Source organism: Spermophilus citellus, assembly GCF_964194105.1.
Source record: "Spermophilus citellus genome assembly, chromosome: 18".
Lineage (NCBI taxonomy): Eukaryota > Metazoa > Chordata > Mammalia > Rodentia > Sciuridae > Spermophilus > Spermophilus citellus.
This window is the reverse complement of record NC_138200.1, coordinates 43,730,419-43,757,625: the sequence shown is the minus strand read 5'-3', so window position 1 is coordinate 43,757,625 and position 27,207 is coordinate 43,730,419. Positions and strand designations below refer to the sequence as shown.

The 27,207-nt window shown below is 59.1% G+C and overlaps 1 protein-coding gene across 4 annotated transcripts in view; it reads left to right on the top strand.

Annotated features, from left to right (window-relative positions):
• The window catches only part of KIFC3 (kinesin family member C3), a 34,609-nt gene extending 8,015 nt beyond the window's left edge, over nt 1-26,594 (top strand). The window contains exons 1-20 of one of the 4 annotated variants that reach the window (XM_081274188.1): nt 2,015-2,135; nt 2,767-2,905; nt 5,375-5,556; nt 15,372-15,437; nt 15,883-16,026; nt 16,101-16,340; nt 16,831-17,004; nt 17,430-17,577; nt 17,657-17,787; nt 18,998-19,109; nt 20,145-20,326; nt 21,100-21,204; nt 23,003-23,133; nt 23,506-23,629; nt 23,881-24,010; nt 24,115-24,344; nt 24,542-24,676; nt 25,064-25,172; nt 25,646-25,672; nt 25,896-26,594. In XM_081274188.1, coding sequence (XP_081130314.1) covers nt 2,887-2,905; nt 5,375-5,556; nt 15,372-15,437; nt 15,883-16,026; nt 16,101-16,340; nt 16,831-17,004; nt 17,430-17,577; nt 17,657-17,787; nt 18,998-19,109; nt 20,145-20,326; nt 21,100-21,204; nt 23,003-23,133; nt 23,506-23,629; nt 23,881-24,010; nt 24,115-24,344; nt 24,542-24,676; nt 25,064-25,172; nt 25,646-25,650 — 2,367 coding nt within the window. In that variant the 5' untranslated portion in view covers nt 2,015-2,135; nt 2,767-2,886 and the 3' untranslated portion in view covers nt 25,651-25,672; nt 25,896-26,594. Of the gene's footprint in view, nt 1-2,014; nt 2,136-2,766; nt 2,906-5,374; nt 5,557-15,371; nt 15,438-15,882; nt 16,027-16,100; nt 16,341-16,830; nt 17,005-17,429; nt 17,578-17,656; nt 17,788-18,997; nt 19,110-20,144; nt 20,327-21,099; nt 21,205-23,002; nt 23,134-23,505; nt 23,630-23,880; nt 24,011-24,114; nt 24,345-24,541; nt 24,677-25,063; nt 25,173-25,645; nt 25,673-25,895 lie in introns of those variants that run through there. The other 3 variants (XM_081274189.1, XM_081274190.1, XM_081274191.1) reach the window with 3 other exon arrangements.
• Nucleotides 26,595-27,207: the final 613 nt, after the last annotated feature.

Sequence of the window (27,207 nt, the reverse complement as noted above, 5' to 3'; positions counted from 1 at the left end):
GTTCTTCTCTTTAACAGTGGTCTCGGTGATCTCTTTACACATGTTAGTATACAGAGAATCACATTGCTCTTTTAAACAGTTGTATCATAGTCTGCTTGAGGTTTTATCATAAGTTATTATTGGGCTGGGGATGTAGCTTGTGATAGAGTGCTTGCCTAGCATGCTTGAGGCCCTGGGTTCAATCCCCAGTACCACCAAAAAAAAAAAAAAAAAGAAAGATTCTCTGCTGTTGTTTCTAATTGTGGGGAGCTCCTTGAATGTTCGTGCAGCTATAACTGAGTATTTCCAGGGCGGCATGGGTGCTGCCCATCTTTAATCACTGAAGAGCATACCACGGGCCGGCACGTACTCTGTGTGGGGATACAGGGAGGAAATAGACCCACAGCCACCTTGTGGAGGCCCCAGGCCCCAGGTGGTGATGGCTGAAAGCCGGGCAGGGGCCATAAATGCAGGGACAGAGGACAAAGTACCAGGGTCATCGGGGGGGGGGGGGCTTGGTGGAGCCCTTCCTAAGGAAGGTTGTACCGGGGAGGGCTGCGTTCCCCCACGTTCTTCTGACGTCGAAACACAGATTCCGCCCTTTCCAGAATCCCGGATGCACACAGTGTTGATGGTGTGTGCGCAAATGGAGGTCAGGGGCGTGGGAAACTCAGGTGCCCGTCTAGTGGACCCGAAGTCCTGTGGCCAGGCGTGGGGTGTATGGCCCCAGTCCCCACTGGTAGGGCCTGGGATTGGTGTTCCTTCAGGGACAGTCTTGCGTTTGGTGGTGTTTCTCAGCCCTTCTCATGTGGTTTTCCTGAAAATGGAATCACATGGTCCTTCTTTTGTCTGTGAAGCCTGCGAGGAAGGCCGGCCAGGGAGAGAACCACTCTTTGCTCTGCCTTGGGCCACTGGTAGTTAAACCCGGAGGCTGTGGTCAGGAACACGCAGCCTCAAGTTGGGTGGTGGCTCTGTTCTGAGCCTTGATTATGGGTGTTGGGCTGGGGCCTCAGCCCAGTCCTGGGGTCAGCAGATCTGCGGGTCTCAGAAGTTGCCGCCAACAACCAGTTTCCATGCTCTGGTCCTTCCCACCCCCCTACCCCGCCCCAAGCTCTGTTCAGTTTATAGGTGCGTCAGGGTCTTGGACGTGGGACGTGAGTGGGTTCCAAGCACAGCAAAGTGACCTGTAGCTAAGTGGCCTCCAGCCTCTGCGCCAGCAGCTCCAACCTGAGCCCTCCGGTGGGGCTGCAGATTCCCAGCCCCCACCCCACCCCTTCCTGGGCCGAGGCCAGCAGGCCAGGAAGCCAGAAATAGTGTAACCTCTGCTGGGGTCGGCAAATGGACACTTCCAGCTGCTGCCGTCGCTGCCCCTGCCGGCGAGCCTGCGTGTGTTGGGGTGGCAGTTGGTCGAAGGGTGGGGACGGAATTAAGTCCCACCAACGTGGGGCCAGGGAGGGGCGGAGGGGTGGGTGGCAAAGCAAAGGGCCTGCCGAGGGCGCTTCTCCCTTCTTTGCGATTCCTTCCATTGGATTTTTAATGAGCAAAACTCCTGACTCTGTGCTCTCCCTGCACCCGGCACCTGCACTCTGTGCGCGGCCACCCACCTGGATTCGTGCACTCCACACGGCTTTAAAAAACGTAACACTTATGTCTTTGCTTCAAAGAGAGAGGACACAAGGACGCACAGAGACCTGCCTGCCCAGGCTCTCTCTCCCCAGATGCCTCTGCTGATGTTAAACAAACCCCACTCAGTAGGCGTTTATAGGGTGAGCAGTTCAAGGGCCAGAAAGTGGAAGGCTGCCCCTGTCCCTCCTCCCCTTCCTGTTGGGACGTATCTTTTTGTTCCCCAAAAGTTTAAATGGTGTTCATTTCTTTTTTTTTTTAAAAAAATATTTTTATTAGTTGTTGGTGGACTGTTTATTCATATGTGCTGCTGAGAATCGGACCCAGTGCCTCCCACGGGCCAGGCAGGCGCTCCACCTCTGAGCCCCAGCCCAGCACTACACGATGTTCGTGTCTGCCTGGCCTCTGTCCCATCACCAGCAATGGCCAGAGAGCCACCACTTAGACATTTCTCCAGGCTTCCTTCTCTACCTGATTCCTGTCCCTGATCATGCATCCCATGCTGATCTGCTGCTTGCCCGGTGTCTCTCTAGGTGAGAAGCCGGTGACTGTCTCTGGATGAAGCGCCTCTTTGTGGCCCTCCCGCCACCTGTCCACTGGTGTTCTCCGCCCCAGCTTCCTTTGCCTCAGTCTGTCCTTGGCCAGCAGTGGGGATCCCATGATAGCCACGTGGGCCTGGGGGTGGTGGCCCTTCCCCTGCTCTGGTGGCCCGTGTGCAACCTCCTTGCCCTGGGGGTGCCATCTGGAGGTGGGGGCCATTCCTAGGGGTGGCAGCAGCTGACATCATGGAGTGAGTGGCCTTGGTTTGATGTGCGTATGCCAGGGCCGAACTCTGGCCTGTGAAAGATGACCCTGGGCCAGAAGTGAGCCGGCTGCCAGGCTGGAGTCTCAGGTTGGCCCACGCTTCACCTGAGCACTTCAGGTGCCCAGAACCTTCTTTGCAAAGTCTGGCCGCTGCAGGACCAGGAGAGCCACTTCCACTGTCTTGCTGAGGGGTCTGGGCACGCTCTCTGCAGACCCCAGTGCTCCTGTGGCCCCAGCGCTGTGAGGGCTCCGGCCCCAGGGCCCAGGCCTGACCAGCTCCGGGAGCGCAGCCTCTCCCTGCTCAGGGCCCCTCCGCAGCGCGGTCCCCTTCACGTGAGGATTCTGGTTGTGTCTTGGCAGCGGGCCCTGCAGAACAAGGGGTGCGAGAGCCAGAGTCAGGGGACGAAAGAAGACAAGCTCCTGAAGAGGCCGGTGCCGGCCCCCAGGCGGGACCGGGAGGCCCTGGAAGCTGGTGGCACCATGAATGTAGAGAAAACAGGTAAAGGAGGTCCGCCCTGGGAGCAGGAGCACCCTGGCCAAGCTAGCATGCAGGGAGGCTCTCCTGGAGGCCCAGCTGTCCCCACACCCTGTCCTCCCCAGCTGGAGGTAGCCCAGCCAGACGCTGGCCACTCCTGAATCCAGGGACAACGTCCGGTCTCTCCTTTCCCTCGCCACCCTCCTTCCCGTGCTACCCAGTGACAAGAGGCCTGGCCAGCGGGGGCTGGGGTTGAATTTCCCTGCGTTTTGTCTTTCCCCAGCGCCTGTCAAAAGCAGGGCGCAGGGTGCAGCCTCCCAGACGCCACTGCCCGCAGGGAGGCTTCTCGAATCCTGGGCCCACGGGGTCTCAGGCTGCTAGGACAGGGCTCTGAGTCCACCGCCTCCAGTGGAGGAAAAGGAGCTGGTGGAGTCCCGCCGTGGCTCCTGGAGGCTGGTTCTGGAATATTCCACAGGCTCTCCCCCTTTTTAGTCTGAGGGCTGGTGCTGGGGTTTCCAGCAGGAAGCCAGAGCCCAGTGACCACTGGGAAAGAGCATCTTGCAGGAGCCCCAGGGGAAGGCCGAGAGCGTGGGGAGGGAGAGGAGCTGGTCTTCCATTGTTTCTTCTTGTCACCGAGGGCTGTGTGTCTGGACTTGCCGGGTGCTGGCAGGAGCTCTCCCTGCACCGAGGCTGTGCTAGAGCCAGGTTCACCTCTGGGCCCAAGCCCTCCTGTGATCCGGGCAGGCGTGGGCCTGGCTGAGTGGCCTCCAGGGCCCGGGGAGCGGCGTCTCCCAGTTAGGTGGGCTTTCCTCACCGGGCAGAGCGGCGCTGATGAGAGGAAGACCAGGTCCAGTTGAGCGTTAGGAGTGGCTTTTGGCAGGTGGCCAGGGCTTGGCGCACAGTCCCCAAGCTCTGTGATGACAGCACTTAAAAAACTGACCTTCCAAGTCGGCGTCCAGCCTCAGGAGCAGGCCTGCTCTGCCCGGGGCCCCTTTGATCTATCCAGTCCTCCCTCTTACCCGTCCTCAGGCCTCCCTTAGACTCTCCCTTCCTTCTCCCTTGTCCAGGCCTCCAGGCTCCTTGCCCAAGGTGGCCTTCTGGGTCAGGCCCGTTGTCTCCCTCTCCCATAGGAAGACCCTGCAGAGTCCCTCCCACACACCTCTCAAGCGGCAGCACCGGCTCTGGGGCCTGAGTCCAGCGTGTTCCTGCCACACCGCAGCAGGCTGTGGGGGGCGGAGGGCCACGCCGGTCACATGCCTCCCGTGGCAGCCCCGTGTTTGGGCCTGGAAGCATCTGTCCACCCTCACTCTCTCTAGAACAGATCACAGAGGCTCGGCCAGCTCTGTGTGACTTGCATGCTGTGTCACATGCAGGCTACACAGCCAGGGTCACTGTCCAACTGGCCAGCCCCAGCCTTCTGGAAGGAGGGGAGGGTGGCTCATGAGTGCTGCTCCCCCCATCCCCAGTCGGGAGCCAGGCTCTCGCCCATCTGGCCCTCGGTGCCAGTGCTGAGAGGGTTCTGCCCAGCTGGGAGCCACCCCGCCCCCGCCCAGTCCACTGGCTGCTCATGGGCAGAGAGGGCCCTTGCTGTGACTCGGTCGAGGCTGCCGGGGAGGGTGCAACAGGAGGCTTCCTCCATAGTGTCCAGGGGCTCCTTCACCCCTGGAGAGCCCAGAAGCCCTGGCGCCCTGGGTTGAGGTGGAGGGCCACTCCCTGGCCAGCAGGTGTCCTCTTCTCTTCAGTCCTGGACACTTTGCAGGACCCTGTTTGGGCCTCGAGGAGGCAGATCCCCTGCGCCTCCCTGTCTCCCCCTGTGCCCGCTCCCTGCCCGCCGAGCCTAGGGCTGGTTCCTGGTGCCCTGCCAGTGAGCTGTGACCGGCAGCCAGGCCTATTAGCAGGTCAAGGCCTTGACCCACGTCTGTCCTTCACCGTCTGCCTGTCTGTCTCTGTGTTGTCCCTGGTGACAGGACAGTGGAAAGCTGTGGGAGGAAGAGGCATCGGGCTGAGGCCCCGCCCAGCTGGGTGTTCGTCCCTTTCTGGTGCCCATGTGGTCCCCAGGTGTAGGTGGCCTTGGAGCTGGCCTGGCTGACCCCTTTGCACACACCGCTCTTGCTTCCTTTGGTGACAGCTTCCCGCGGGGCCCCGCTGGGGGCCCCTCTTCTCTTCTACATTCTCGAGAGGGAGTTTGAGGTTTAGGAAGCCGTTTCTCCTGGGGACAGTGTCTTTCTCAGCAGCGGTTGCCTGCAGGCTGGCGGAGCGGTGTCTTGGTTCAGGCCGGGCATCTCCAGAAGCTTCCCAATGAAGTGACCTCTGGGACCCTGCAGGCCCCCTGCTGGCTCAATGCTGTCACCTCCCTTGCCCCCGCCACCCCTGCTGGCGTCCCTGTCCCACCGCCGATGGCCAGCCCCAGCCCTGTGTCCCTGGCACAGTGGGCCCTCTCCTGGGCCAGGCGGGCCCAGCTGCCCGGCTGATGAGCTGCTACTTTGCTTGTAGGTGGGCGGCTCTTTGGCAGCGGGAGGTGCTCCAGCCTGTCGGGGTCTCCGGGCGCAGCCCCCGTGGTGCATAGGATGGTGGAGGCCATGTCCCCGCTTCAGGAGGAGCTGGTGGTCCTACGGGAGAGGCTGGCCCTCCACGACAGTGACCAGCAAGCCACATCCGCCCAGCTGCAGAACCAGGTACCCGGGGAGGCAGGGACAGCAGAGGTCCACTGTGGAGCGAGCCTGGAGGGCGCTGGAGGGAGACGGGGTCTTCTGAGCAGCCTCGGGGTGTGCTGGAGGGCAGGGTGCAAGAACCAGAGGACTGGGCCTCCCTCCCGGCCTTCCTCCTGCCCGTCACCTATGGGGCCAGGTGTCCCCTTCAGGAAGTGCTGTACCGGGCCTGGAGCTGTCCAGGAGGACCAGTGACTGACCCCTGGCCCTCTTCTTCCCTTTCTTCTTCCCCACCTCCATGTGGGCCCCTTTCCTGGGGCTCGGCTCCCGCTTCTGGCTCAGCACCTGTCTCCGAGGCCATCTTAGCCCTGCCAGCTCACCCTTGGTCCCCAGCCCCACCTGCGGTGTCAGTGGCCTGGCCTGGCTCTCGGGCTCTCGGGCTCCCGGCCTGGGCTCTCTCTCGACAGCGCTGCCCTCAGGTGGGGCCACACTCTTCCTCTGTCCTGTGATCTAACAGGTCACCTAGGTGAGTGGCCATCTGCCTGAGGAGCGTCACTAGATTCTGACTTGGCCTGAGTTCCGGGAGCAGTGGATACTCACAAGCCTCTTCTGAGCGCAGGGTCTCTTGCGGCTCTTCTTGAAGCTCTCTCTTCTGCCCACCTGCCCCTTGTAGCCTCCCTGTATCCCCTTGTGCCCTCACCTCATGGCTTTTCTGTCTTGGCCTGTCTGTCCCGATGACAGGAGGCTCCTGCTCTGCATTCCTGTGCCCACTCGTGCCCGCCTGTCCTCCTTGTGGTTCTGTGAGCCTTTCCTACCAGGCTGGGCATAGGGGATACTCGGGGACAGGCAAGCCTCTGCCCTGGGGAGGCTCTGTCTTGGGGGCACGTGGACATTTGTTGCATCCATGTAAAGTGAGAATAGTGACAGGAAGGGCATGCACATGGCTTTGAGGACTTGCTGAGGTCAGGACCAGCCTCCTAAGAAGGCAGTCCTGGAGCTGAGGTCAGGCACGGAGCCGAGGGAAGTGCCTTCTGGACCGAGAAAACAGCCAGTGCAAAGGGACTGTGGCAGCAGGTGGAGGGAGGCTGGAAGTGCTGCCCTGGGGGCTGTGGTTGGGTCAGGACCCCCTCCCCCCAGGTCACACATCTGGCCCAAGGCAAGAACTCAGTAGCAGCACCTCCCTCCCTGGCTTAGGTTGACTAGACACCACTTTTCAAACAAGTTTTTTATTTTTAATTTTTAAGAGCTTTGTGGAGACGTAATTCATAGACTATTAAATCCACCCCTTGAAGGAGGTCAGTTTGGTGGTTGTAAGTATGTCAGGATGACGATGCACCCGTCACCCCTAATTTTAAGTCATTTTCATCACCCTGAAAAGACCTAGTGACAGTCATTCCCTGCTTCCCCTCCCCCAGCCCTGGGCAGCCATAATCCACTGTTTTGATGCTTCTCCTTTTCTGACGTCTCGTAGGATCAAAATAACATGGGGCCTTTTACTACTTGAAACACGTTTTAAAAAACTCTCTTTCCTTTTAGTTGGCAAAACCGACTGACTTTTTAAGCGGGCACGTGGAAGGAGAGGCACCCTGGCTTCTGGTGTCCTTGGGCCCCAGCTCTCCCGCCTGGTGGAGGAGAGCCCCAGCCCCCTCCCCCAGTGACCTGGGAGTTCAGAACAGTCCCCGTCTCTGCTCAGGTTTTACCTGTGAAGCTTCTGATTTCCAGCATTTTTCTGGAAATTTCTCAGGGACATCCCTGAGACCCCAGGTCTCTGGGCTGCTTTCTGGAGGGTCTGATCCCAGGAGACGGGGGCCCCCGCCTGGGCCTGGAGCCAGGGTCAAGCCCTGGTGTGGCCCTGCTCGTTAGCCAGAGGACCACTCTGAACCTCGGCCTCCTCGTCTGTAAAGCGCCTGTAGCCACAGCACCTGGGTGAGGTGACCCCCGCGTGTTACCTGGGGTTGCCGTCACTGTCACCGCCATCACCATCACTGGGGCGCGTGTTGGGTTTGGAGTCCTGGGAGCAGAACCCTCATCCTGGCTGTGCTACTCCAGCTGGGCCTCCGCAGGCAGCCACCTGAGCCTTCCTGTCCCCGGCTCTGAACGAGCTGGTACCTGTGGCTCTGTGGTTGCGGGTGGGTCAGCTGCGAGGGAGGATGGGAACCAGCAGGCGCACTGTGGAGCGTGACGCCGCCCGGGCGCCTGTCCTGCCAGGTCTGGTCCCCCGCGGCCTGGCTGTGGTCGGACGCCGAGGTCCACGTCCCTGAGTGCTCTTCCCTGAGGAAAGGCCACCGTGGGGTACCCGCCGCCCGGTTCTCAGTGCTGGTCCCCGGCCTCGTCCAGACTCGCCCCTGCCTGTGGCGCTGACTCTCAGTGTGTTCTACAGGCCACCGTGGGGACTGTGCCAGGCAGCCGGGTCCCAGCTGCAGCCGAGGTCACCACAGAGTCGGGCCACCTCAGGTGAATTGCCTGGGGACCTCAGCTCTTCCTCCTGTGCAGTGGGCATGATGACAGCACCCACCACAGGACTGAGGGGGCCAGGTGACGTTCTCACCAAGCCTCTGGCCCCACTGGGAGATGACGGGACACATGTGCCTGCTACTGTCACTCTTGGCACCTGGGCTTGTCTGGCCTCTTTGTCACTGTCACATGTGGTGTTTCTGATCATGAGAGCACTCAGGACAGGGGGCTGCAGTCCCCAAGGCACCCAGAAGGTCCAGGTCACAAAGGCCACTGGTCCTGCTCTCTGGTCCCAAGGACCCTACTGCGTGTTGGCAACCACAGCCCCAGGCCATGTCCCGTGGCCTCCTGCTCTCCTGTCCTCTTATGGACGTCTCTGGAGCCGTGGCTCGTGGTCCCCCAGGTTCCCCAACGTCGCGCTGCCCAGCGGCCCCCGCCTCTCCTCCCTGCACCCCGAGGCGGAGCCATCCAGGGCGTCCTCAGGGCTTGCAGTCCAGGAGACCAGCGCTGGGTCGCCACTGAGTCCTGTTTGTCCTGTTTTTAAAAACCCATTTTAAGCCAGGTATAGTGGTGCACGCCTGTAATCCCAGCAGCTGGGGAGGCTGAGGCAGGAGGATGGCGAGTCCAAAGCCAGCCTCAGCAATGGTGAGGTGCTAAGCCACTCAGTGAGGCCCTGTCTCTAAACAAAATACAAAATAGGGTTGGGGTGGGGCTCAGTGGTCAAGTGCCCCTGAGTTTGACTCCTAGTACCAAAAAACAAACAAACAAAGAACCCAATTTTAACCATTTTTCAAAAATCGCAGTCGAATGCACGTAGGGTAAAAATTGCTGCCGTGACCATGTTGAAGTGCAGAGTCTGGGTGTGAAGAGCATCCACATCCACAGCAGCCGTCGGGTCCCTCATTCTGCCTGGATGTCACTCGGTGCCTCCTGAGTGGGGTCCCAGCAGTGACTGGCTCACCCCACTTGGCATAATGTCCTCAGGACTCCTCCTGTTGCATGGGGGCCAGATTGTCCTTTTACAGGCTGAAGACTATTCCTTGTGTAAACACACGACATTGCTTGTTCATTTCGTTTACCCTTGAACTCATCGGTGGGGTGCTGCACCTTCTGGCGATTGTGAATAATGCTGCTATAAATGTGGGTGTGCAGATACTTCCTCAGGTCCCTGCCTCAATTCGTTTGGGAATAGACTCAGGATTGGAATTACTGGATCAGATGGTAATTGCATTGCTAAATTTTCTGAGGCACTGCCTTACTGGGTTCCATAGCGGCTGTACCATCTGACCTTCCTCCTAGCCACACACAAGGGTTCCGCTCCCCCCCCACAGGCTCACCAACACTTATTTTTGTTACTATTTATAATTTTTTTTGGTACTGGAGATTGAACCCAGGGGTGCCTAATCACTGAGCCACATCCCCAGCCTTTTTATATTTTATTTAGAGGCAGGGTCTCATCGGGTTGCTTAGGGCCTCCATAAGTTGCTGAGGCTGGCTGCAAACTCTGATCCTCCTGCTCAGCCTCTGGAACCCTGGGATTACAGGCGTGCAGGCTGTATCTATATACCAGTGCTGTGAAGTGGCATCTCACTGTAGTTCTGATTTGTGCATCCCTAATGCTTAGTGATGCTAGCATCTTCTCCTGGGCATTTCAGCCAGTTGTGTATCATCTTTGGAGAAAATGTATAACCTAGTTCTTCGCCTCTGTTTTAATCAGCTTGTTGAGTTGTAAGAGTTCAGGATGCAGGTTTATCTCCCATTGCCTTTTTATTCCATTAGTATACTTTGTTATGCAAAAGTTTTTATTTTATTATTATTAGTAGTAGTAGTAGTAGTATAGGAATTGAACCCAGGGGCATTTAACCACTGAGCCACATCCTCAGCCCTTTTTACTTTTTATTTTGAGTCAAAGCCTTGCTAAGTTGCTGAAGCAGGCCTCAAACTTGCCATCCTCCTGCCTCAGCCTCCCAAGTCCCTGGGACTACAGGCATGTACCACCATGCCCCGCAAAGTTTTTCATTTTTTTGAAGACCAACTTATCTGTTTTTTTCTTTCATTACTTGTATTCTTTCTAGGGTCATATCCAAGAAATCATTGTGAAATTCCAGGCCATGAACTTTCTTCTCAGAGTGTTGCAGTTTTATCTGTGATATTTAGTTGGTCCACTTTGAGTTAATTTTTGTCTGTAAAGTCCAGCTTCATTCTTCTGCATGTGGACATACCTGCGGGCTTCCAGCACCACTCACTGCGAGGACTGACCTTTACCATTAAATGGTTTTGTCAGAACTTAATTCTGAGTCCTTTGTTCCTTTCCAATTGTCTTTAAATGTGATTTCCAAGGCCACCCTGCTTTGATCACCGCAGCTCTCCATTTTGAAGTCAGGAATGTGAGACTTCCACCTGGTTGTTCTTTTCCAAGATTGTTTTGTCTATTTCGTGTCCCTTGAGATTCCCTATGAATTTTAGGGTGAATTTATTATTATTTGTTTAAAAATGTCGTTGGAATTTCAAGGGTTGCATTGAATCTGTAGATGACTTTGGATACATCGAAACCTCAACAATATGAAGTCTCCAGGATGGCATTTCATTTCTTGGTGTCTTCTTTAATCTCTGCTTTTTTTTTTTCCCCTTCAGTGCTGGGGACCGCACTCAGGCCCTGCTCATGCCAAGTTGTGCGCCAAGTCTCAGCCCCAGCCCTGCTTTCATCTCAGCAAACTTTTGTAGTTTGCTAGTGTAGAAGTTTTCACCTCCTTGATTCATTCCTAGCTATTTTATTCTCTTGGATGCTGTTGTAAACGGAAGTATTTTCTTCTTTTCCTTGTTGAATTGTGATAGAAACACAACTGATTTTGTGGCCTCTCGGCGTGGACATTCCTGACACGGCAGTCACTGCCTGTAGTTGGCTGGCAGCTCCCGTCTTTGGAGGTGCTGTGAGCCCCTTCCACACCTCCTAACCCACACCCCTTGTCTCACACACACTGTACCAGCCTCACCCACAGGCCCTGCTCCGCCAAGCCCCTCATGGATTCAGCATTTGTCCTCCGTGTATTTACTGAGCACCTACTATGTGCACTGGGCACCACAGATAAAAAATCCCTGACTTCACAGAACTTTTGTTCTAATATACTAGATATATAGGTTGATAATTCGGAATCAAATAATCCAAAGTTCTCCTGAATCCAAAACATTTGAGTATCAACATCATAGCACAAGTCTGGTGGCTCAGTGTACACAAATTTTCCGTACGCAAAATTATTAAAATATTGTATAAAATTATCCGCAGGCTATGTATAAGTCATGTGTGAAGCATTAAAGGAACTTTTTTAGGGGGTGGGTATGAGTATTGACCTCAGGGGCAACCACCCACTAAGCCCCATCCCCAACCCTGTTTTGTATTTTATTTAGAGACAGGGTCTCACTGAGTGGCTTAGCGCCTCACTTTGGCTGAAGCTGGCTTTGAACTCACGGTCCTCCTGCCTCAGCCTCCCGAGCTGCTGGGATTACAGGCATGAGCCACTGCGCCCAGCATATGAATTTTGTATTTAGAGTTGGATCCCATCCTCAAGGTGTCTTATTACATATATGCAAATATTCCAAAATCTGAAATTAAAAAATGTGGTCTTAAGCACTTGGGATAAAGTACACTTAACCTGTAACAGGGTGCTGGGCCCTGTTGTAAGTGGTTTGTGTATGTTTTCTCATTTAATATCCAAGACAACTGTGGTGAGGTAGCCCGATCATAAGATGAGGAAAATAAAGAGAACAGAGAAGTAAAGACGCCCCTCCAAGGTCACCTGAGGTCACCTGCATGTGAGAGGGGTCTGGGTTAGGACCTGGGCAGTCTGGCTGGAGAATCCATTGTTCTCGATGCTATTCCTATTCCTCTTGGCAGCTGAGTGGACGGGCCTCCAGGCTGCTCCCTTGAGGCCCTCCCAGCTCCGCCACAGCCAATAGCAGGTGACCACGCTGCCCAGGCAAGGTGAGGCAGGCGGTAGGGAGGTAATGAGCAGGCTGCCCGCCTCAGGAGCTGACAGCTGATAAAACAGACCAGGGCGCCCCCGCCCCCCCCCCCCCCCCCCCCCGTCCATTCTGCCATGACGTGTGAATGCAGGTTTCTGTTAGGTCAGCAGAAGGCCCAGCTTCCTGGGCCCTCAGCAGGGCAGGGCCGAGGCCCCTGCACCGAGACTCGTCTTCTCTAGCTGGGAACCACCAGGAAGGGGGTGACACCTGCCCAGGCTGGCCCTGGTGAACTCTGAGTTGACCCCTGGGCTGGCCTGGGACACTTTCCGCAACCTGGTTGGGAGGCTGTGCTCCCCTGTGACTTGGCCTTTGGCTCAGGCGTGTGCACAATGCCTCTTGATGTCACTGCCAGTATTTATTGAGCAGCTACTTATGTTGGCCCCACACAGGGCGTGGCCCTCCCCTCTTAGGCTGACCGCCACGGGCGGCCATCGATGGCTCCCCTCTCTCCACGTCCCACTGCTCCCAGCCCTGTCTCCTGTCTGGTCCTCTGGGTGCCCTGCTTGCTTCTGACTTCTTGTTCACTTTCCCTAACCCTGTGAGACTTGCCCGCTGTGCCTTCAAGTCCAGGAGGAGGTTGGTCTTGCCCCCAGCCCTCCTGGAGCGAGCCCTCCGCGTGGAGGGTGAGGGTCCCCCTCCTGGGCTGGTGTTCTTGTTTCTCAGCCCCTGATGGAGCTGGCCTGCAGGGGCCATAGAGTCATTTAGTTGCTTGGGCCTGAGCAGGCTGAGTCACCTTGGCCAGGGTGCCTGAAGGGGTCAGTTCACCTGCTCTACTGCAGGCTACTTGTCACAGGAGGTGACTTAGCATCTGACATCTCTGACCAAACCAACCCTCCTCCCCTGTTAAGGGCCAGCCCCCCCATCACAGCCCCACCTCCTGGATGCTCCTGGCTGATTCCAGAGCCAGGAGCACCCAGGCCCCATTGTGATGCCAGAAAGGCCCAGCATGAGGGGCAGGCCGGGAGGGGCACCTGTAACGCAGCCAACCTGCAAAACCCTCTTTCAAGGCATCGGCGGGCCCGATGTGCAGGCTTGGAGATGGTTGAGGTCAGAGCACAGCCCTGGGGAGGGGAGTGGCGGGGGGAGGTGCCCAGACCTTTGCATAAGCTGGACGTAGACCCAGGACATAGTCCAGGGTGAGGGGAGTCCAGGGAACACACTTGAGACTTTCAGCAGTGTCTAATGCTGAGAAGCATCAGGGGTGGTCGGCTGTAGCTCTTCAGCCCGAGACCCCTCCCACCCTGGAATCTTGCTTGGGCTTTTCATGTTGACAGCTGTGTTGGGCAGAACTGGGGTGTGTGTGGGGGGAGAGGGGGTTGAGAAAGGGGCCGGGAGGGGGCTTCGTGGTCGCTGTGTGAAGCCCTGGCTTCCATCCCCAGCAGGGTGATGAACGAGACAAAACCACGCCTTGGTCAGAGACTCCAGGTCCTCTCTGGGCTTGTCTGGGCAGCAGGCAGGAGGCAGCCGAGAGGCGGGACTGAGAACTCTTCAAACTTCACACAAACTCTAGAACAGAATCCCGGCCAGCGGCACTGTGCGCTGAGACGCAGATGCTGTCATTTACCCAGCGCTGCCCGGATGGCGGCCATCAGGCTATTCCCCGTGCCATGACTTAGGATAGAAAAGCTGCCTCATGTGACCTGCCCCTCGATCCCTTCTGGGATCTGAGCCCCTCCACATTCCAGGCTCCCAGCCCCAGAAAGGGGGCACTGGGGGCAGGCAGAGGTGGTGCCAGCTTTACCTCCCTGCCTGGCCCATGAGGCGCATCGCTAGGTAGGACCATGCTGGAGGTGGTGACAGTGTGACAGATTTGGCCCTCAGGTCACCTGCATGTCCCCCAGGTGGCCATGGGCAGGCTGGTAGGATCGTCCACCCCCAGCTGGGTCTTGTGTCTGAGGACACCCCTCCCACCCAGGAGCAAGCAGGGCTTTTTTTGAAGGAGGGGCAGATCTCCTGGCCCCTTCCTCCCAGAGCCACCTGGAAGCAGAGGCCCAGCTGACTCCGGCCCCAAGAGGCAGTGACGTCCAAGGTCAAGGGCTGCCCACAGGCTTGATGAACAACAATATAAAATGGAGCAGCTCTGCACACCCCCAAATCCAATGTCAGCCTCCCTTGAGAGAAAAGGGAGTGTGTCCCCCTGGTTGAGGGACATGGGGAGCACATGTGGCTGCCTCCTTGGGTGGCTCTTGGGCATCTGATCCCACACAGCCCCTCACCCGCCTTACTGGGCTGGCTCCTGTAGGTGATGGACATTGTCACCTGTCATTTAGTCATTGAAACCCAGTGTTTTTGTGGCCAGCTTATGTAAACCTCCTGAACCACCAGAGTAAGCCTGACTCTCACTGAGCCTTTTCCCAGGTGAGACGTGGTCATCACAGAATGTTCTGGAAGAGAACCCAAATACGCTCTGGTGAATGCTGGTGCTGAGGTCTTTTCCGCCTGTTATTTCCTGAGAAGAGGCTCCTGGGGGTGGGAGGCTCCTGCTGCAGGCCCAGGTCTGAGGTGTCTGAGGCCTATGGGTCAGCTGGGGACAGGGAAGGGTCACCGTCCTGGGGTCTGTGCTCTAGGGTCTGGCCCCCTGTGGCTCTAGCCACTGTAGGGTGCCATTGCTTGCTGATGGGGTGAACACCCCCCTTTCTCTCTCGGCTTTGGTCAGCCACGGCTCTCCTGCAAAGGAGATTGGGGTCAGGGGTGGACACAGGTGCCAGGCGTGCTTTGGCTGTGGGCAGACCTGGCTCCACAGGCCAACTTGCCAGAAACTACTTGAAGAAGAAAATTCTGAGCTCTAGGCAGGGATGAATCCATGTCTTGTGGGGCCTGGGCTTGATATGATTTGAGGGCCCTTTTAAAATTACAGACATGAATACAGGGGTCTGTGCCAAGCAGGGATCCCGTGTCTGTCTTAGAGCTGCTTCTGGGGCGGGCCCGGCCCAGCGAGTGACGCCTCTGTGCCTCAGCCTTTTCTTTTTTGGTACCAGGATTGGACCCAGGCACTTAACCACTGCTCACCCTCTCCTCCGTGCTGTCTCCAGGGCTCTCTTAACCACTGAGCCACAAAGAGCTGGGGAGCCCTTTTCTATTTTATTTAAAGACAGGGTCTTGCTGAGTTGCTTAGGGCCTCCCTGCCCCTCGGCTGCACTTCAGACCTCCCTGAGGTGCCTGGGCTGGCCTGGCCCTGCGGTGACAGGCGCTGAAGGCTGTGGCGCAGGCCAGCTTCCTCCTACTTGGAGTCACAGGCATGGCCTGAGGCTGTGGCTCGGGAGGGGGTGGGAGAAGCCTGGTCGGTCCTTGAACTGGGGCACATGAGAGAGGACGGGGAGGGCTGAGGTGAGGACCAAGGCTCACCCTCCCTGGTTCTGTGCCCGCAGGTGGAAAATCTGAAGGAGAAGCTCATCAGCCAGGCCCAGGAAGTGAGCCGACTGCGCTCCGAGCTGGTGAGGCTCTGCAGGGCCACCCCGGGGCTGTCCTGTGCACCCCTGCCGTCCCCCAGGGGTGCGGCCCTGTCACCCAGCCCTCACGTCCCACCCAGAGACTACTGCCATAGCTGGTGGCCCTTGTGTGGCTCCTGAGCGGAGGGGGCTGGTTCTTCTTGGCTTACGTAAAACAGGAGTGTGAACTCTGTGCATAAATGTGACTTCTTGTTACTTTCACACTCAGGAAAGTAGGTGGAGGGGCGGGGCAGCGGGGCCCTGCTCACCCCTCTCCTTCCGTTGTCTCCAGGGCTCTCTGGGCTCCTGCTCTCGTCCCTGTCCCTCTTCTCCTTCCTCCGTCGCTCCTCGCCTCTCTCCCTCTCCCTGCCCTTGCACGCCTTCGGTCTTCCCTTCTTCCTGTGCCACCTGTCCATGCCACATGCCCCCCCTGGGCCCTGGCTCTCTGCAGGGAGGCACCGACCTGGAGAAGCACCGGGACCGGCTGATGGTGGAGAATGAGCGGCTGAGGCAGGAGCTGCAGCGCTGCGAGTCGGAGCTGCAGGAGTGGCGGGCCCAGCCAGCGGGACCCTGCCCCGGCTGCAAGCACAGCCAGGTGAGGCGCTCGCCCGGGCCGGGCTCAGCTCCCCACGGGGAACCCAGTGCTCAGAGTGCCCCTGACCCCCGCAGGAGAGCACCCAGCTCCGTGACAAGCTCTCCCAGCTGCAGCTGGAGGTGGCGGAGAACAAAGGCATGCTGTCGGAGCTGAACTTGGAGGTGCAGCAGAAGACGGACCGGCTGGCCGAGGTGGAGCTCAGGCTCAAGGACTGCCTGGCCGAGAAGGCCCAGGAGGAGGAGCGGCTGAGCCGGCGCCTGCGTGACAGTCACGAGACAATTGCCAGCCTGCGGGCCCAGTCCCCGCCTGTCAAGGTGAGCCACCAGCGGGCAGCCAGGAGCAGTACCCTGTACAAGCTTGGGCCCGTGGCACCAGGGCTGGGTTGGCACGCAGGAGCATCGGGTCCTGGGGAACAGGTGCGAATCACCAGAGGAATCCTCCAGTCGGTGCTCTCTGGTCCCTTCCCTTTGCGAATCAGGGCCAGGCCCAGTTAGGTAGCCAGCAAGCACTTGCGGAGGTGCCCACTGCATGTCAGGCCCAGATGAAGTGTAGCTTCTCGATTCTGCACCTTCCCGAGTGCTCCGGGCCAGGCTGGGCTACAGCCAGGTCACTGTGCAGGATTTGTTGAGACAAGAAGATTCCAGGAAGCCAGATTAGCAGCAGTCTGCAAAGCTGGGACCTTGCAGCTCCTGTCATTTCTGTGCTCTGGGGAGTCTTGAAGAGACATCCCTGAGGCTCCCCAGTGGCCAGCTGTGTCTCAGGTACCACATGCCTCCATGTGCCCATCCTCCCCTCACCTTGCAGTATGTCATCAAGACAGTGGAGGTGGAGTCACCCAAGACCAAGCAGGCCCTCAGTGAGTCCCAGGCCCGGAACCAGCACCTACAGGAGCAGGTGGCCATGCAGCGGCAGGTGCTGAAAGAGATGGAGCAGCAGCTGCAGAGCTCACATCAGCTGACCGTGCAGCTCCGGGCGCAGGTGTGTGGGCTGTGGGGTGCATGCTGGGCCAGGCCCTCTGTACAGTGGAGGGGTTAAGTATTTGAGGATCCCAGAGACTGGGGGGTCCAGTCCCTCATTTCTTTGATGGCCAAGTGGCCAAGGGCAAGTTCTCTGTTTTTTTCGCCTGTAACATGATCTGGTCAAAGACCCTCCTGCACAGTGGGGACCCAGCATCATGATCACAGCATGTCTTTACTGCAGCCCAGCCCAGCACCTGTGCTGTGCCTGGACCAGGTTGGTGCAGGAGGTGGTAGTGCATGGAGCTCACAGCCCTGTGTGGAGGAGAGAGGCGGCCATGCTATACCCCTCCCTGGGAGTGGGGTTCACTGCTTGGAGCATGACTTCTTTCCTGGTACCTGCCTCCCCCATTCGTGACCACTGAGCCTTCTTGGCCTGGTTGCCAGATCGCCATGTATGAGTCGGAGCTGGAGCGGGCACACGGGCAGATGCTGGAGGAGATGCAGTCCCTGGAGGAGGACAAGAACCGGGCCATCGAGGAGGCCTTTGCCAGAGCCCAGGTGGAGATGAAGGCCGTGCACGAGAACCTGGCAGGTGAGCCTGCTGCCTGGGCCCCATCTGTCCCATGCCTTGGCCTCATACCGTCTGCCTCATACCTCTCATGTCCCCATAGGTGTCCGCACCAACCTGCTGACACTGCAGCCGGCGCTGAGGACCCTCACCAACGACTACAACGGGCTCAAGCGGCAGGTGCGCGGCTTCCCCCTGCTGCTGCAGGAGGCCCTCAGGAGCGTCAAGGCCGAGGTGAGCGAGGCCTAGAATCTGGGCAGATGTGCTGCACATGTTCCTTTATCTGCTATGTTTAATTTTGCGTGTGGTTTTGGTGGCTGAACCCAGGGCTTTGCACACACAGACAAGCGCTCTGCCACCGAGCCAACCCCCGAGGCAGTTCTCTACAGCTGTACTTGTGCACTATGGGAATAGGGCCACCTGCAGGCTGGGCCTTTTTTTCCTTTTACACAATGCCTTTATTTTCTGCAGTGCTGAAGATTGAACCCTGCGAGCTAGGCAAGTGAGCCACAATCTCAGCCCCATGCTGGGCCTCTCGTGGCCTTTGGATCCTTGAATTTGTATGACAGCTCTTTCCAGAGTCCATACATAGAAAATAGTTCTCCTTTAAAAAAAATTCTGTAGCCGGGCGTGTTGGTGCACGCCTGTAATCTCAGCCACTCGGGAGGCTGATCGCAAGTTCAAAGCCAGCCTCAGCAATGGCAAGGTGCTAAGCAACTCAGTGAGACCCTGTCTCTAAATAAAATGGGGCTGGGGATGTGGCCCAGTGGTTGAGTGCCCCTGAGTTCAATCCTCAGTAGCCTCCCACCCCCAAAGTTTTGCAACACATGGACATGGTGAAAAACCGAGCCCTGCAGAGGGGGTGGAAAGGAAGGGGCTCTTGACCACTGCATCCCCTTGCCTGGGGCCACCTGTCTCCCTGCCCTTCCCCCGGATGTTCTGAGCATCATGAACAGGTACATGGTCAGCATATGTACTCCCTTTACCTGACGGGGGACATTACTGGACAGGGGGATGTACTGGACATGTGGCTTTGAACACCACGGCGATCTTTCCCTATCAGCTCCTGCAGATTTCCGGGTTCCACGCGTTACCCCCACTTTACAGATGAGAAGAGTGAGATTCAAAGGCCTTGGTCCAGTTGCCTCAGGCCCCCTGCTACTTGGGTGGAGCTGGAACTTGAGCCTAGCTGACTCTAGTAGTGCTAGTGCTGTGGAGGGAAGCGACTCCCGCTCTTTGCTTGTCCCCAGGGTAACCTTGAGCTCTTGGCTTAGCCTTGGGGGCCCATGACATGGGGATGCTGGCAGTACCTCTCCGGGGGGTCATGGGAAATCGGACACGTGTCAAGCCCAGTCCAGGGCAGCAGTCGGCGTCCGGCTGGGCTGGGCCGTTGGTGGGGCGAGGCTGATGGAGTCCGCCCCTCCCACGGCGCGTGTCCCTCCAGATCGGCCAGGCCATTGAGGAGGTCAACACCAACAACCAGGAGCTGCTGCGCAAGTACCGCCGGGAGCTGCAGCTGCGCAAGAAGTGCCACAACGAGCTGGTGCGGCTGAAAGGTGACTCCTGGGGGACGTGGGCTGGCGAGCCGGCATACGGTCCCGAACTAGCTCTGCGGCCACTCTCCGCGCTGTGCCCTGTCCTCGAGAGCCACTGAAATCTTCTCTCTGTAGATAAGGAATGGAGGCACAGAGAAGCTGGGGGACTTGCCACGTGGCGGTCACTGGCCCAGCTCTGAAGCTCCAGTGCCATGGCAGGTTACTTGCCAGGCCCTGGTGGCCGAGGGGAGCATGTGGTGCTGCAGCACTGGGTGTGGGTGGCTGAAGTGCCACTTGTTCTGTCCTGGGGCCTGATCCAGCTGAGAATGTCACCTTTCCCTGCACGCGCTCCAGGGAGGACCTGCTCTGGGCCGGCACTGTTCCACACACAGGGGGTTCAGCTGTGGCCCAGACGCTGTGCCCGCACCCACTGTGCTCACTTTAGCCGGGGAGTGGACAGTGATGAGAAGTCATGGGGAAACCCTAACCCTGCCCCGTGCAGGGCCCCACGGTGCAGGGGGCTGCCCGAGGAGGCAGCGCCAGAGCTGATCTGGCTGGGAGTCGGAGAGGGAGGGAAGGCAGGGCCAAGCTGGCCACAGGGGACACTTCGTCTTCATTGCAGGCACAGAGATCCCACCAAGGGGATGTGCCTGATAGATAACCATGCCAGTTGTCCACTGTCTCTCTGGTCCTATTGGCCCGTCGGGCGCCCAAGCCTTGTCCTGGTTTTCACGGTGACCTTTTAGATTGATAGGACAAGTCCCTGGGCTCATAGGGCCCCAGCTCCTCATGGTGTAGATGGAATCCAGACAGGAGGTCTCCCCGAGACTGGGTGCAGTCTTGAGCCCCATGGCTGACCTTGCTCCCTGTTCAAGGCAAGACCACACCCTTGAGAGGTCTGCCCAGGAGGAAAATGAACTAAGTGAACCCATACTATATTGTGAGTGACTGATAACAGCTGTGGGCCACCTTGTCCTGGGGGCTGTGACACTGGGCCCCTGGTCTGCCTGGTCCTAACCCCACCTGGGCTCATCTCTCCAACCCAAACCACCCCAGGAAACATCCGGGTCATTGCTCGTGTCCGACCAGTCACGAAAGAGGACGGGGAAGGACCTGAGGCCACCAATGCTGTGACCTTTGATCCCGATGATGACTCCGTCATCCACCTGCTGCATAAGGGCAAGCCTGTGTCCTTCGAGTTGGACAAGGTCTTCTCCCCGTGGGCCTCACAGCAAGATGTGAGTGTGGCCCTGGGGGACAGCATCTGCAGGGAAAAGGGGGACAGAATAGACAAAACAGTGGGGGTGGGATTGACAAGTGGGACCCCAGGGTTCCTCTCACCTTCCCTCTGGGAGAAAAGGGTGTGGAAAGCCAAGAGCAGGGGCCTCAGAGGACTGGGGGTGCAGCTCAGTGGTAGGGCACTTGCCTACGGGGGCTGGGCCCTGGGATGATTCCCAGCATGGCCAAAAGAAGCCTCCCTCAGGAATGGGGAGAACCAGGCGAGCCTTCCCACCCACTGACCATGGCCTCACCTACTGACCGCGGCCCCCATCTGCATGCCCGGGGCCCCCAGGCAGGGGTATGGTGGCTCAGGACTCAGTGCCCAGCCCTCAGCAGTGTGAGGACCTCATGTTTCAGCTTCATTCTTCTGGCACCTCCACCCAGCTAACCTGCCAGGGCTGCCTGTCCTTTGCCCTCCTGTTCCCATAGCTGGCCCTCCTTTGCTCCATCCTGTCCCCTGTCAGGAAGGCCAGGCCAGAGGGGTGCCAGGCCAGAGGGGGTACAGGCCTGTGCTGCCTCTGTCTTCAGCCCTTCTTGGGCCCCTGCTGGCCTCTGTGGGCAGTGTGTGCCCACTGATGATGTGGTGACTCACTACTCAGGAGTCCCTAAGAAGGAGCTGGCTGCCGCAGTTCTGTCACTTTGAAGGGGCCCTGGGCAGGGGAGGTGGCTGGACTGGGCCCCTGGCTGCAGGGCGCTGGAAGCCTTCTCTCTGCCCCCCGCATCCCTCCAGGTGTTCCAGGAGGTGCAGGCCCTGATCACCTCCTGCATCGACGGCTTCAACGTCTGCATCTTCGCCTATGGCCAGACGGGCGCCGGCAAGACCTACACCATGGAGGTGAGTGCACCCCTTTTGCTGCTGGGGCTCCCTCGTCACCTCCAGGGTGTGGCGCAGAGCCTGCTTCACCTCCTTTGGCCCTTGCAGCCACCCTGGGACAGAGGCTGTCAGACTTCAGTCAACTCCTGGCCTGAAGAGGGGCTTCCTGCCCCAGAGCACTGCAGTGTCCCAGCAGGACAGGCGGTGGGGACAGCATGCAGGGCAGCAAACCGTCAGAGGGTCTCGTCCAGCACAGGCCCCCGCAGTGCCCCTCAGGACGCAGCCTTCTCTCCCCACACACTTTGCAGAGCCTCCCCCTCCTTCATGGCTGCCTCGAGCTGCACCAGGGTGGTGGGATGCATGGGGTGGGGGCCTCACAGGCATCCCAGGGCATTGGGAGAGGCTGGCCACGTGATGGCTGTTGTGGGAACCCAGTTTTTTTGGGGGGTACTGGAATTGAACCCTGGAGTGCTTAACCACTGAACCACCTCCCCAGCTCTTTTAAAAATATTTTATTTTGAGACGGGGTCTTGCTGAGTTGCTTAGGGCCTCACTGAGTTGCTGGGGCTGGCTTTGAACTGTGATCCTCCTGCCTCAGCCTCTTGAGCTGCTGGGATGACAGGTGCGCGCTACTGTGCCTGGCTAAACCCAGCTGTCAGGGTAGGGCTTCGTCTCCTTGAGGTGCAGCGGGAGCAGGTGGCGTGGCCGAGGAGTGGGGCCTGAGAGGAGGAGGAACATTGAGCGTGGATAGAAATGGGAAGCTGGCCTTCGGGGGTTTGCTGTTAGCTCATTAGTACTTCCCTGGCTCCTTGGGGTGTGTGTGTGTGTGTGTAATTCCAGGTAGGGGAGGAGGCAGGTGCCCCGTGTCTGGGTGAAGGTGGTGGAGGACTGGACGGGCTCTTCTGGCCAGCTTATGGGTGCTCCCTGGGAGCCTGCCGTGGCTCTGTTCTGTCTGGGCTCTCGCTCCCCCAGTTCTAGGGTCATGGAGCCCAGTTACTGAGGGGCAGGCCAACTGGCAGGCCGGGATGGAGGTGGTGACGTTAAGTGTGGCACCTCCTGGGTTCCCTGCTGTCTTGGGGCTGCTCAGAGTTAGGGTGACTACCAGGACCACCAAGCATCTACTCAGAGCTCTGCTGAGGACTGAGGTGTGTCAGTCACCAGGCAGGCACTGGGGCCCCCACGTGACCTAACAGTCCCTGTCCCCACTGGAGCCCATTTGGCAGTGAGAAGACAGTGGTGAACAGAGCCAGTCAGCAGGTGCCAGGGACAACACAAAGCCAGAGGCGAGGCCCGGCAGGGAGGGCATTTCGGGGCTCCAGGAGACAGCACTGGCTGTCAGGGGAGAGCATGGCTGCAGAGGGGACACAGCTAGGTTCTGGGAGAGCAGGGGAGTGGTGAGGGCCAGACTCTGAGGGACGCCACGTACCTTCTGGGAAGGTCTGCCAGTCCCTCAGGACCCAGCACCTGTGGTTACCCTCCGCCACCCACTGAGCTCCACTGTGGCCGGTGAGGGGATCCACTCACTTCTGCTGCCCCTCCCAGGTGGCCCAGCGGGGTCAGGCACATCTCAGAGCTCTGCTGAGGACTGAGGTGTGTCAGTGCTCGGCAGCCCTGTGCAGAGCCAGGCCAGGCCCTCCACCCCACGGCTCTGTGTTAAGCCTCAGGGCCAACCTGGCAGGGCACTGCCACTCTAGGGGGGGAACTGAGGCCAGGCAGGTGAAGTCGGCGGAGCTGGTGGGGGGGCTCCTGAGGGGGGGCGGGAGGTGATGGACTTCATGTGCAACATCAGGGCCACTGGGGTCTTCCCTTCCACCCTCAGGGAACCCCAGAGAACCCAGGCATCAACCAGCGGGCCCTGCAGCTGCTCTTCTCCGAGGTGCAGGACAAGGCGTCCGACTGGGAGTACACCATCACCGTCAGTGCGGCCGAGATCTACAACGAGGTCCTCAGGTGGGCAGCGCGCTGGAGCCCGGGGTGGGCGGCAGGGCCTTCCGGTGGGAGTTGACTTCCAAAGGCGGCGGCTAAGCAGCTCGTCCCAGGTACACCCTGACGCAGCCCAGGAGGGCCAGGTGGTCCCAGCGGGAGGGGGCTCTCCCTGATCTTGCCTGGGAGGTCCTGCCCACAGGCCAGTGCACTGTGGAGGCCAGAGAGACCATCCGGGGACTTCTGGGGAACAGTCTGTCTCACCTCTTCAGCTGAGGCCTGGGAGAGGCGTGGGGAGAGCTGGGCTTAACCTGATGGTCAAAGAAGGTGTGATGGGCAGGGACCCTTCCAGGCTGGGGAGGTAGGGGGATGCAGCGACTGTCCTGCCTGCCCTTCCAGGGACCTGCTGGGCAGAGAGCCTCAGGAGAAACTGGAGATCCGGCTGTGCCCGGATGGCAGCGGGCAGCTGTACGTGCCGGGGCTGACGGAGTTCCAGGTGCAGAGCGTGGACGACATCAACAAGGTGCCTGCCTCGGGGACTTGGGGCTGGGGAAGTGCTGGGTGACACTCTGGACATGAGAAGGCTGTTCCAGAGGACAGGACCAGGCTGAAATTAGGCTCAGCCACGTCCCAAGTGGCATGTCCTCAGGCCTTCCTGGGCCTCCGTTTCTCCGTCTGAAACACAGCAGGTGGCGTCACCCTTCCCAGGGCTGCTTTTAGAGACAGGCGATCCCAAAGCCTCCCTCTGAACCCTGTGCCCCTGACTGTCCCCAGGTGTTTGAGTTTGGCCACACGAACCGCACCACCGAGTTCACCAACCTGAACGAACACAGCTCGCGCTCTCATGCCCTGCTCATCGTCACGGTGCGCGGTGTGGACTGCAGCACCGGCCTCCGCACCACGGGTGAGGCGGGCGGCGGGCGGCCTGGCTGAGGATTGCCAGGGTCCCCGTCGTGGGCAATGGATGGGGACCAATGGCAACGGATCTGCCTGCCATCCTCCCCGCAGGGAAGCTGAACCTGGTGGACTTGGCTGGCTCGGAGCGCGTGGGCAAGTCGGGGGCCGAGGGCAGCCGCCTGCGGGAGGCCCAGCACATCAACAAGTCGCTGTCAGCCCTGGGGGATGTGATTGCTGCCCTCCGCTCCCGCCAGGGCCACGTGCCCTTCCGCAACTCCAAACTCACCTACCTGCTGCAGGACTCACTTAGTGGTGACAGCAAGACGCTCATGGTGGTGCAGGTGAGGGCCCCGGGGCAGGGTGGCACAGCCCTGGGTGCGCAGGATCCCAGGCTGCAGAGAGGGACCCTGGTCTTTGGTAGCTGTGGTCTGCACCCTCCCCTCAGCCAGGCCAGGCTGTCTCCACGAAGCCTTCTGGAGTCCCCTGGTTGGGAGCAGCCAGCTGGCCTGGGTGGGGTGCAAGCTGTCATGTCTCCTAGGTGTCCCCCGTGGAGAAGAACACCAGTGAGACGCTCTACTCCCTCAAGTTTGCTGAGAGGGTCCGCTCTGTGGAGCTGGGCCCTGGATCCCGCCGCACAGAGCTTGGGTCCTGGTCTAGCCAGGAGCATCTGGAGGTACTCCAGGCCTGTGTCACACTTAATGGTCACAGGCAGGGGGAGGTGGGGCACTTCCTTGAGTGGGAGGGAAAGAAGCTGCCTGGTGGGTGGGGTTAGAACTTGAACCCAAACCCAGTAGCCCTTTAATCCAAGTCTTCTTGGCTTGAGAGGTACTGAGGAGTGCATTCATTGTCAGGGAGCTGCTGTGAGGGTCTGACACATGGGGCGTTGCCATAGGAACTAGTTGACTCCTGTTCATATATTCTCTCACTTAATTCTTGCAGGCAGGAGTATCATGAGGCCCGTTTTGCAGATGAGGAAACAGAGTTTTAGGAAGGGGGGTGGGGAAGCATGGGGGAGGGGAGGAGCCAGGGCAGCCACGCCCACCCCCCTTCCTCTTCACAGTGGGAGTCGGCTTGCCAGACACCACAGCCTTCAGCACGAGCCCACTCGGCCCCCAGCTCTGGGACCTCGAGCCGCCCAGGCTCCATCCGGAGGAAGCTGCAGCCCTCTGGTGAGATCCCCACACGAGGGACAGTCACAGCCACCAGGCTGCCCTTACCTGGATGGGCTTTTCCTTTCCTTGTTAAAGCTTGTAACTTTAGCATGAGTCTCACATCCTCCCTGCCCTAGAGGTAGTCGGGGCAGGCAGGACTGTGTCCATTCTACAGATGGGAAATCCAAGGCCCCCAGAGAAGGGTGATATCAGGAGGAGCCCACCTTGTACCCCCTCGCTGGGGCTCTGGCTGTAGTAACACCCTCCCAAACGGCCTGGGTCTCCTGCCCTGGGCCCTGGCTCCTGAGGGTGGAAACTCAAGGCTCACCCGTGTCCCAGACGAGTGGGCCCCATCCCCAACTACAATCCAGGGCTCCAGCCTCTGCTGGGCTCTCATGGGAAGGCCTGGCCTGTTCCCAGTCCAAAGGGACAGGGCAGCATGTCCTGGTCAGGGGCAGGCCCACAGTGAGACGCCTGTTGCTTTATTTCAGCCTGACGGCTGGGGCTGCAGCGTCCAGGTGAGTTGGGGCCAGCGGCCCAGGCTGCTTGCCTGCCACCCACCTGCTGCCAGCTTTGGGTGGCAGGGCTGTGCCGGTGTTCAGCTGCTTGGGGCTGGGCCTGTCCTGCTGCCGCTGCTGTCCTTATGCTCTCCCAGGCCCCCTCCTGCACTGGCATCTGCCCCTGCTGTGGGCACAGCTGCAGTGCGGGGCAGAGGCTGACGATCCCTGGCTCCTCCCACAGGAAAGTCCAGGCTGGTGCCTGTGTGAGGACATCCATCCTGCTGGCCTGGAGCTGGACCCTAAGGCCTTGCTGGCCTGCTCCTGCTACAGCAGCACCACAGGAGGTGGAAGGTCCTCTGTCCTGCTCTCTTCAGAGATAAGAAACATGTCCAGAAGGAAGTAGTGTCTCTCGGCTGTGGCTCTGGGCACAATGTCATGGGCTTAAAGGGCAGGCAGGGATGGCCCGCCCTGCCTGGCAGGCCTGAGCCATCCATCAGAGCTGGGCCCTCACAGGGAGGGCAGGAGCGTGTGGGAGGGTGGGCCTTTGGGCCTGGCCCATCTCCTCCCCAGGCTGTGGGCCTGGCAGCCTGCTCCGAGGGGTAGGCTGAGGCCTCACGAAGGCACAGGAACCCTGGGAACAGAGCTGAGCTGGTGGGCACCAGGGGCAGCCTGTCCCTGCTCTCCTCCAAGGAGAGAGGGGGGTCCCCAGCCGGGCATGTACATAGTGTGCCTAGGTGTACATAGGCGCCTGGTCCTCCCTGCCACGGGACCAGGCTGTATTTATGGCTGGCAGAGGTGGCCAGTGGGCGGGCCTAAGTCCCCCGCATCTGCCTGGCACCAGGCGCTGTCCTTGCCCACTGGCTTCTTGACATTTTCCTTCCTCCAAAATCCTATTTAAAGACTTTTGGAAGCTTAGCCATTTTTACTTATTAAAATAAAAGCCTTTTTACACAAGTGTAGTCTGAGTTGGTCTTGGGAGTCCCCGCTGGCTGGACTGCAGGGAGCTGGGCAGGGGCATGACCAGCTGCCTCCCACTGCTGGCCGGTCACACAGCCCTCCAGGACCAGCTCTCCCAGGACCACACATCTGAACAACTGGGGGAGGCGGGGGTCATCGCTGCCCCCCACCCTGCAAAAGTGCCTGTTTCTGTTGTTCACGGTCACAGTTACCCTTCTGAGCCCAGCTGTGCCTGCTGACTGCCCTACCTGACAGGCTTTACCTGTGTTCAGGCAGGACACTAAGGCCTGGGGAGCTGAGACTTGTCAAAGGTTTGCCCAAACCAACCCACCCTCCACTGACCCTCTGCTCTGGCATTCCTGTCCTGGGTGAAGGGGCCAGGGGAGGACACCACCTTCCCCTTGGTGCCTCTAGTACCCTGATCACCAGTGCAGCTCCCACCCCCCAGGGGGCTTGTGCTGCCGGTGGTACTTGGTCCCAGCCCCAGGGGACGCTGTGCAGGAGCTCAGAGGGCCCCTCCTTTCCTTGCCTGGGCTGCAGTGCAGCAGGGTAGGGGCACTGCCCTTTAGGGATGACCACAGGAGTGGGCCTGGCCA